At 40.2% G+C, this 9,890-nt stretch overlaps 2 protein-coding genes across 2 annotated transcripts; both read right to left on the bottom strand.

Moving 5' to 3' along the window:
• Positions 1-5,563: 5,563 nt before the first annotated feature.
• LOC115244083 lies at positions 5,564-7,081 on the bottom strand. The gene has a single exon (XM_029821469.1). The coding sequence runs from the start codon at positions 7,079-7,081 to the stop codon at positions 5,564-5,566; it is 1,518 nt and encodes a 505-aa protein (XP_029677329.1).
• An 841-nt stretch (positions 7,082-7,922) lies between these two features.
• Positions 7,923-8,585, bottom strand: LOC115244084 (basic salivary proline-rich protein 2-like). Its single transcript, XM_029821471.1, has one exon. The coding sequence runs from the start codon at positions 8,583-8,585 to the stop codon at positions 7,923-7,925; it is 663 nt and encodes a 220-aa protein (XP_029677331.1).
• Between the last annotated feature and the right edge of the window lie 1,305 nt (positions 8,586-9,890).

A 9,890-nucleotide genomic window follows, 5' to 3' on the forward strand; every position in this document is an offset into this window, starting at 1 on the left:
TTTTTCTAGAGATGTGCAAACGAAAATTCAAATTGTTTTGAAAAGTGCAAACGGAAATCTACGGATTAAGCTTATTACGGAAGGATTTTCGCCAAATTTGAATTGTTTTAAATGTGAAGATAGCCCCCCAAAAGTAATTTTTTTAAATAACTTTTTTTCTAAAGATGTGCAAACAAACATTCAAATTAATTTGAAATGTGCAAACGAAAATCTACGAATTAAGCTTATTACGAAAGGATTATCGCCAAATTTGAATTATTTTAAATGTGGAGATAGCCCCCCAAAGTTATTTTTTTAAATAACTTTTTTTCTAGACATGTGCAAATAAAAATTCAAATTGATTTGAAATGTGCAAACGAAAATCTACGAATTAAGCTTATTACGAAAAGATTTTTGCCAAACTTGAATTGTTTTAAATGTGAAGATAGCACCCCAAAAGTAATTTTTTTAAATAATTTTCCCAGACAGCAATATGATTTCTAAAAGAACTCTTAAAAAGTTCTCACGTAAGATTTAGATATCCGAATATATCTTCTGAAAGAAGTCTTAATGACTTCAAAAAGTAGTCTAATGCGCCATTTTAAGAAATAAGTAAGACTTCTTCAAAAAGATGTCTTAAAGACTACTTTTTTGAGACTTCTCTAAAAAGACTTCTTAAAGAAGTCTTTTTTCTAATTTCTTAAAAAAGACGACAATAAGAACTCCCTTTTGAGAATTGAGATTTCGGAAATGATAATTTTATTTAAATACATGTGTATTATAAAAGAAGTTTTATTTGAACTATTATTATAAAGTTTTATTTATACTAAATACATGTATTAAGAAATGAAGGGACATGGGAAAAAATAGAAAGATTAGAGATAGGAGAGGACATAGACTCGGATCATCACCCGGTGATTTGCTGGATAACAGAGGAAGACAGTTGGAAGAAGAAAAGAAAAGCGAGACAGAAAGGCAGGAGAGGGGTATAGAACGAGGAGGGGAGAGAGAAATTTAGGAGGGAAATAGGAGAAATAAATAAAGGGGGGAAGAAGGAGGGACGGAAGAAGAGATAGAGAAAATGAATGAAAGGATAAGGAAGGCCTTGGAAGAAAGCGAGAGGGGGGAAGGAAAGGAAGAGAAAGAAAAGGGGGGTGGTGGGATAAGGAGTGTATAGAGAAAAAGAAGGAAGTAAGGCTTAAGTTGAGGAAATGGAGGAGAGGAGAAGAAGAGAGAGGAAGGTATAGAGAGGAAAAGAGAGAATACAAGGAGATGTGTGAAAGGAAAAAGAAAGAGGAGGGAGAAAGATTAATAAGGGAAGCAGGAGAGGCGAGAACGGAAAGTAAAGTATGGGAGATAGTTAATAGAGAGAGGAGGAAAAGGAAAGGAGTAGAGGAAGGGATACAGATGAAGGAATGGAAGGAGTATTTTATGGGGCTATTAGGAGGAGTAGAGGAAAGAGTTCGGTGAGGAAGAGGGGGCGGTAGAAGAAAGATTCTTAAAGTGGTTACTAGGAGTGGACAAAAGAAAACCAGGATACATGGTAAGGGAGGAATTAAAAAGAGATAAACCTAGAAGTAGGGCGGCAAGAAGAGCATGGAACTTCGAAAAAAGACTAGAAGAAGGGAAAGGAGGTAGTTTAGCGAAGGATTGTTTGGAAGAAATCAAGAAAAGATCAGAAAAGGGTAGAGGAGTTTCGGAATGGGAGAAGGAGAGAGAGAGATATTTCAGAGAAACAGGGCTAGAGGAATTGGCATGGAATAGAGAGGGAGAGGAAGGGATGATAGAGTATGGGGAAGTGGAAAGGAAAGACAAGGAGCTACAGAGGGAGGAAAGAAAAGAAAAAATAGAGGAGTCAAGATTTAATAGATGGTACAAGAGAATAAAGAGTGAGGGGATACCAGAGTATTTAAAAAAGGGTTGGTCGGAGAAAAAGTGGGGAAGGATGACAAGATTTAGGCTAGGCAATGAAATGAGGGAAAGTAGGTATTGGGAAAGTGAAGAGAAAAAAGTATGTAGGGTATGTAATAGAGAGAGAGAGACATGGGAACATGTATGGGAGGGATGCGGGAGAGGAGAAGGAGAGGGGGAGGAAAGTTGGCAAGAGGCGGTGGAAAGAATATTAAGAGAGGAAGGGAAGGGGGAAGAATGGATGAAGGAAGTATTGAGGAGAAGGGGGGATAGGGCAGAGGGGAGGAGCGGGGAGGAAGAGAAGGAGTGAAAGAATGAGAGAAAAGAGGGGTGAATGAATACAGGAGAACGGAGGAAGGAAAGAGTAAGAGGAGTGAGAGAGAGGGTGAGAGAAAGGGGGTGAGATAAAAAGATGGAAGGTGGGAAGAATGAGAGAGAATGAAGGAGGGAGCAAGGAAAGAGGAGAAAATGTGAAGTAGATTATTAAAAACCGGATGCGGAGGTCCAAAATAGACTAAGATGGTTTAGGAATTTAGCGTGTGTGTGTGTATAGGCAGGAAGGAAAGATAGAATAAGGATAGCATAAGTTAGTTTAAGTAGTTTAAATAGTACCTTGTGTTTTTTTTCAATGTATCGAACGCGATCACCGGCATGCTGAAGCCAGCTTTGGATTGTAAATAGTTTAGACCTCATGTATAGTGCAAGCCCCTGAAGCGATCATGGCTTCTGAAATGATAATTAAGCTGTTTAAACACCTTTGGATATTTATAGTAATGATAAAAAGATAGGGTGACCAAGCTATAGTGATTAAACGGTTTAACCAATCAGTTAACAAAAAGTTTTCATTTTCTAATAATGGAGAAATTTAAAAAATTGCAATCAATATTTAAAAAATTATTACTTAAATTAACCATTTTCATCATGTGATTATGATGAAAATTTTTGATTACATGCTTACATTAAAATAATGCTCATCCACTGGTCGTGTTCATTCACAGGTCACGCTAATATGAATTACAAATTAGCGGTTTGATTCAAAATTTATTTACCTATGAGAACATCCACAAATTTCATATCTTTGACTCCGATCGTTTTTTTTTGGTCTGTCCACGACAGTTCGCATGCCAAATCGTCGTTTAATATGGTGATTAGTATTTGACGGACATGTTTCTTAACGTCTTTGCCGCCCCTAATCTGAATCATCTTTTTCTGAAAAAATATTGTTCAAGTAATACACGAATAATAAATAAAATAATAAGTAAATAATAAAATAAATTAAATCAAAATTTTTGGCTAAATTTGTAGAAAAAAATGTGCGCGCGTGCGTGCGTGCGTGCGTGCGTGAGTGAGTGAGTGAGTGGAAGTGTGCGCGTGTGTGTGCGCGCGCTGGTATCAGAAACGTTACTAAAAAAGATCTTTTAATTTTTTTTTGCAAGCTGCGACAAGGACTGTCTGACGAATTTCTTAAAGTACTGTTTCAGTATTACTCTAAAAAGCAGTGAGTTTAGCGATTTCCAAAGTTCGGCAGTCTTTAGAAAACAGATTTGTCCCTGATAATATTGGTTTTTTCAAGCTATAACTCGAGAAGAGTGTAACAATGCACCCCCCATTCTGACACATTGTTACCCGGCAGTAGACCGCCGGAAGTCTGCCGCCCGGCGAACATCGGCCGGGCAGGGGCAGAGGCGCCGAGCGCCCATTTTTTAAACATTAAACACCGCATCGGCGGCCGGGTACGGTACAGTAACGATGGGGGAATGCATCGTTACAATATATATGTCTATATATTCTTGTTACAAGGATAAATATATAAACTGTCTCTCCTTTCTTTCTGGATTTAAGAGTTTTATTAATCAAATAAAGAAAAAACTCCAAGAATGATTTCTCAAATTAGAGATTTTCTAGCGACTATATAGCGACATAGCTTCTATAATATATCATTATTCTTTCCTTAGTGGAAAGACAAAAACGGTCATCGCGAGCTGCTATTAAATGTTTGCGGAATCGTCGCAATAGGCGGCTTAAGAAGGAATTGGCTCGTGCGTCCGCAAATTAATAATTTTTCTATCCTCATCATTCTACTCACACTTTTATTTCATGTAATTTTTCTAAAACTACTTACTGTAAATTTCCGGAATTTAAATTTTAGTTTCCCCGCTCAATTCCGGTTGATGTCCTCCGTATTTTTGTAACACCCGCGAGAACTCAATTTTCATCCACATACACACATTTACACACAACCATATTAGATCTTAAGCAAGTTTATTTTATAATAACAGTTTTTTAAATTGAATTAAATGATTCATTATTAAATTCTATCTTTTAAAATTATTCGTTTTTATTTTTGAATAAATGTAAAGTTAAATTTTAAAATTCGAGCAATTTATTAACCCGACCTCCTTCCTGTTAACCGAAATCGCACAAGGTCCCGTCCCGGGTAATAAGGATTCAGTTCCTTTACCAGAAAAGGGACCACCGAGCGAACGGCCTTTCGATAGAGTAAGAGCGACCCTTCCGGTCGTTGACCTATCTGGGGCCCTGGTCTGTTCGTTCGACTCTAGGACACGCATCGTCTAGCGTTTGTCTAAAGGTAAGTAGGTTACGCCTTCCGCTGACTCTTCCTTTATTTGAGTCTGGACGTAACAATAGCTTGTTGCTCCTTTGACATTCAATAAAAGGATACGCAAGTGGAATGATTCGATTTCAGTTGGACTAACTGAATACATGCGTCCGATGCAGTTAAATTTACACTGATGTTTTTCCCAATGATTAACTTGTTTTCAGTCAAGACTTATTCTTTTGAATACATAATATAAAGGTATATCTGTATATATGTACTGGCGCGCATCAACATCTCGTTTATTTAAATCAAAATAGTCCATCAACATTGTTATACGTTCTAAAGCAGATCGTAAATCTTGTCCGTTTGAATGATTAGAGATAATTACATTTTGTTCGTTTAGCAAATGTACAGGTAGACGAATAATAGCATGACTTTTCTCTTGCAATGTTTTACCTGCAATGCGCCAGCAAGCCTCAACTGGTCCTACATAACGTGCTTCGATAAAATCCTTAATTTCGTCATGAACAATCTCTATATTATTCACATTTTCTCCTATGACTACAGATGCTCCATCGTGATCTTTGTAAATATATTTGTATAAATACTTCACCGACTTGATACTTGCAACAATTTCAACATTAATATGACAATTAAAAATCGTTGATAATATTGGACAATAAGGAACGACAAATCGATTATCTACTACAAATCCTCCGGGTTTCTCATACAAAATGTTAGTGTCTCTTCGACGATATTGTGGATAATCATTTTCATCCATAGTTGTTTCCTCATGAAAGAGTTTTGGAAAATGTTTTGAACATTTTCCATTTAGTAATTTCAAGTCAATTGCGATTGCAAGTCATTGTAATAGAAACATCTGGTTCACCATATTTGCGAACAATAGCCATCGCATCTTGATAATTTTGCATCATATTTCGAGGTGAACCAATAAATGTTGATGGAAGAATCATCACTCGTCCAATACGAGCATCAGTGTCAGTCGCTACTTTTTCTAGATAATCGATCAGTCCTTGATGTTTTTCCACTCTCAACTGTTTTTGATTTTTTTTGCACCAATTAATTCTGTCTTTTTCTATTTTCACATAGTTGTCAACAAGCCATTGTTGAAATAGTCTTACCCATTAAAAAAACATTGACATTATCACGTACAGCCTTTCGATATTGAACGTACATGGATCTAGTCACACGTTTTTCGTTGATTTGTTTAATATCATCGTGCCAACCTTGCGTACCGTGCGGATAGTACATTGGATAAATCCAAGGTTCAACATTTGGATCCATTGTACTAACATATTTTAAAGTTTTATCACGTTTGTTTCTAATTGTAACATAACAATTAGGAATATCTCCATCTGCGGTAATTGAAAAAATTGCAGCAACTTCGTTGGTTTTTTGAACATTATATCTTCCGCGATCAATACCTGTTTTCTTATTTAAGAATCCCATTTTTAAATCAGGCACATTTGAACCTGAACTTTCTTGATTGCGAACTTCTTCATGCATCATTTGATATGACTGAGCAAATATATTGTTGCTGCGGATAATATCATCTAACATATGCAATAACTCTTCATCGAGATTTGAATTTGCATTTAAACGACATTCTGTAGCTTCGTTAGCGTCAAGAATAAAAAGCTGTCCATAACTTGACTGTTCATTTGTAGCAGGATATAATGCAGTGTTAATTTGATAATAAATTTGACCTTGAATTTTGAAACAATATGGTCCTCGTCTTTGTGCATTGAAATTAACCAAGTTAGCATTGAAAGATGCAAAAGAAAATGCACTATTGTAACCTCGTAGATTTTTTAAAAACTCTTTAGATTTCTGATGATTTCCAGAAAATAACTGTTGTAGTTCATTAGGAAGTGGTAGTAGAGGCTCCAATATAACTTTTCCATGACTACAACAATCGTTGAATGAGTTACCTTTATTGTGAACTTTTTCAGCTTGAAAATGCTTCGATCTACAATGTTGGCATTCTACATCCATTTTTCCAATATAATGTTGATTTAAATTATGATAGTCTATGTTTTGAAATCCTTTGTAATTGGCTCGGTAATTTTGTACTCTTCTTTTGTTTAAATCTGTGATATTGTGTGTTTTCAATAATTGTTCATTATCAGTTCTGGAAATATTATCATTTACATTCACTGAAATTGACTGACTTGTTTCTGTAGTATTTTCAACGACATTCGCAAGTACTTCGTCGACGGTTGACAGTCTTTTAATTATATTAACATTATTATTATCAAATCTTGAACTCGGAGTTGTCAAAGCACTGTTACTCTGTAACTTTGACATGCAGTTGTTGACTGTTGTAACAGAACTGCTCAAAGTCGACGTTGTAATAATAAGTTTCATTACTGATGAAACGCAAACATTTTTTACGACCAAAGGACTTGGTGATTCAGACACTACAACTGATAGACTATTATTTAACAGATTTCTTGATTTGCAAATTTTAGATGGTCCAGCTATATTGTTTGCTGCATTTCCTTTCTTTTTATCGCGGTATTTTTGTTGATTTAGAGCTATTCGTTCCCTTTTCAATCGCTGAAATTCTTCCTCTTCATCTTGAGTACGAACAGCTTTTCGTCTACCCATTTTCAATTATTGCTAACTTAATCTTTTTTGTTAAATTAAATTTTGCTTTTATTCAATAGAATATATACACAAATCAATAAAATTTAAACACTGTTACTCTGTAACTTTGACATGCAGTTGTTGACTGTTGTAACAGAACTGCTCAAAGTCGACGTTGTAATAATAAGTTTCATTACTGATGAAACGCAAACATTTTTTACGACCAAAGGACTTGGTGATTCAGACACTACAACTGATAGACTATTATTTAACAGATTTCTTGATTTGCAAATTTTAGATGGTCCAACTATATTGTTCGCTGCATTTTCTTTCTTTTTATTGCGGTATTTTTGTTGATTTAGAGGTATTCGTTCCCTTTTCAATTGCTGAAATTCTTCCTCTTCATCTTGAGTACGAACAGCTTTTTGTCTACCCATTTTCAATTATTGCTAACTTAATCTTTTTTGTTAAATTAAATTTTGCTTTTATTCAATAGAATATATACACAAATCAATAAAATTTAAATATTAAAATGTAACAAATATAAATAAACAAACAAAATTTCTGTTTATAATAATATAGATATTATTAATTTGTGGCTTAATAAATCAAACAACAGAATATTATATAATGTTGAATTTTATTTAAATAAAAATATCACAATGATAGCTTAAAATCGAATATTAAAATATTACATAAAATAATTATTTTGATTTTACACAGTTGCCAAATTATAAATTTGAATATTACAATTACGTCAGATATCAGTCCAATAATAAATAACAATAATAAGTAACAATATGTAATATTAATTACTGTAATTAATAACTATAACAATATGTAATATTAATTTAACGTTCAATCACCCCCCTCCCCCTCTTAGACGGTGTGGGCGCCGAATCGGGTGGTGGTTCGGCGTAGCCTGCTGCTCCGTAGCGTTCCGTCGGCATTGAACCTGAGGGTCCATTGGCCTTCCGGGGTCCACTGCCGGTGACGCCTCGAGACATGGACCGCTCGGTGTGGTACGCGGAGGACGGTTCCAGCTGCGACCTTGACCGTGATGGCTTCCGGGGGGCGAGTTCCTACCGCGTGGAACGGTCGGGTTGTTGTCGGGCTGGTCCTCGGTGGCGGTGCTGCTGGCGCGTTGACCGGTCGTCGGTCGACGGCGAGGCGTCTCGGCGCGGTTGCTCCCGTTGAGACTGCATACGCGGCTGGTGTGGGCCGGGTCGGACGGGTCGCCCTGGGCCTCGGTGGCGGGGTTCCTCGCCCTTTGCCTCGGCGCCGATCCGGTGCTGGTGGCGGCGGCGTCATCAGGAGAACGACCTTTCTCCTTTGGTCCGCGTCGGACCGCTGAATGGCGGTTCCAACCCGCGGGGGGGGGGTCGTCGGGGCGGATCGGGCATCCGGGTTGCCTCGCTCCGCGGTGGTGTGACGGGCGTCGGTCCGGCCCGTCCGGAAGGTCCTCGTCTTTCGACCAGCTCCCGAACAGCTCTTCGAGCTGTCTTCGCTCGGTTTCGGTCGGCATGTTTGCTGCGGACTGACTAACTTTTCGCTTTCTCGGCGCGTGGGCTTTTATACGCCTATCGGAAATGTCTGGAATGCGGCGAGCTTTGTTTTTGTGGGTCGCGGCGCGTTGGTTTTGCGGGTCGCGGCGCGTTGTCGGGCTGGTTGTGCCGTCGGTCGTGCGTTTCTGGGGCTCGGACGCCCATGCTCGGTAATCGCGCGGTTCCCGGGCGTGGTTCGCGCGTACCGACGTTCGCGGGCGGTACTCGCGTCTTTACCGGCCGTTGTTGGAGTTTTCTGCGTATACCGACGCTCGCGCTCGGTAATCGCGGCGTTCCTTGCGTACCGACGTGGATTACCGATACGGGCCGGTGTTTGTACCGACGCGAGTTGTTGGTAAGGGCCGGTGTTAGGCTGGCGCAGGTTGCCAGGGGCCGGTCGTGGTTCGGCGGATCGTCGTCGTTGTGGGGCGAATCCGGGTGCGCCTTCAGGTCCTGGATGTGGACGTGCCGGTGCCAGCGCCCGCGTCGATCCCGGAGGTCAACGATGACGGGCGAGATTATCCTGCGTACTTCCAGGGTCCCTACGAACTTTGGAGCCAGTTTGGCGTTGAACGCCTGCGCCTTGTTGGATAGGATGTGGTTCTTTTTCCACACCAACTCTCCGACCTTTGGCTTCCACTCTCGTCGTCGGAGATTTTAGTGCCGCTCCTGATGTTGGACGGCACGGGCCAGGCTTATCCTCACGAGTTCGTAGGCCTCGTGCAGGTGTCGGTGCGTCGTTTTTTGTGCTGGGGCGTCCCTTGGGCGCCGTCGGTCTTCGTAGTGTGGTCTGGCGAGTTCCCTGCCGTGGTTCAGGTAGGCGGGAGTGTGTCCTGTGGCCTCGCTCCAGGCGGTGTTAAACGCGTATTGGAGAGCAGTGATGTGCTCGTCCCACGTTTTCTGGCTTCTGCCCACGTACTGGGCGATCATCGTCTTGATGGTCCTGTTGGCCCGCTCCACCGGATTAAACTGCGGCGTGTATGGTGGTGACATACGATGCCGTATCCCGAAGGCGGTCAGCATCTTCTCCAGTTGGTTGGACTTGAGTTGGGTCCCGTTATCTGAGATGACCCATTGCGGACAACCATGGCGGTATATAACCTGGTCGACGAATGCCCTGGTGACGTTGGTTGCGGTGGCCTTTCTCAGTGGCGTGACCTCGAGCCATTTTGTAAACCGGTCCTGCATCGTGAGGAGCCATGTGTGCCCGCGGTTGGAGCGAGGTAGTGGTCCAACCAGGTCGATGGAGACCTGCTGCCATGGTGCCGTGACCGGCGCTGTGTGGA

The sequence above is a fragment of the Formica exsecta genome, unplaced genomic scaffold (genome assembly GCF_003651465.1).
Source record: "Formica exsecta isolate Colony F162 unplaced genomic scaffold, ASM365146v1 scaffold794, whole genome shotgun sequence".
In the NCBI taxonomy this organism is placed as follows: domain Eukaryota; kingdom Metazoa; phylum Arthropoda; class Insecta; order Hymenoptera; family Formicidae; genus Formica; species Formica exsecta.

What these genes read in the sequence shown, in the direction of transcription:
- LOC115244083 (XM_029821469.1), bottom strand. Translation starts at nt 7,081, where the DNA reads ATGGGTAGACGAAAAGCTGTTCGTACTCAAGATGAAGAGGAAGAATTT.
- LOC115244084 (XM_029821471.1), bottom strand. Translation starts at nt 8,585, where the DNA reads ATGCCGACCGAAACCGAGCGAAGACAGCTCGAAGAGCTGTTCGGGAGC.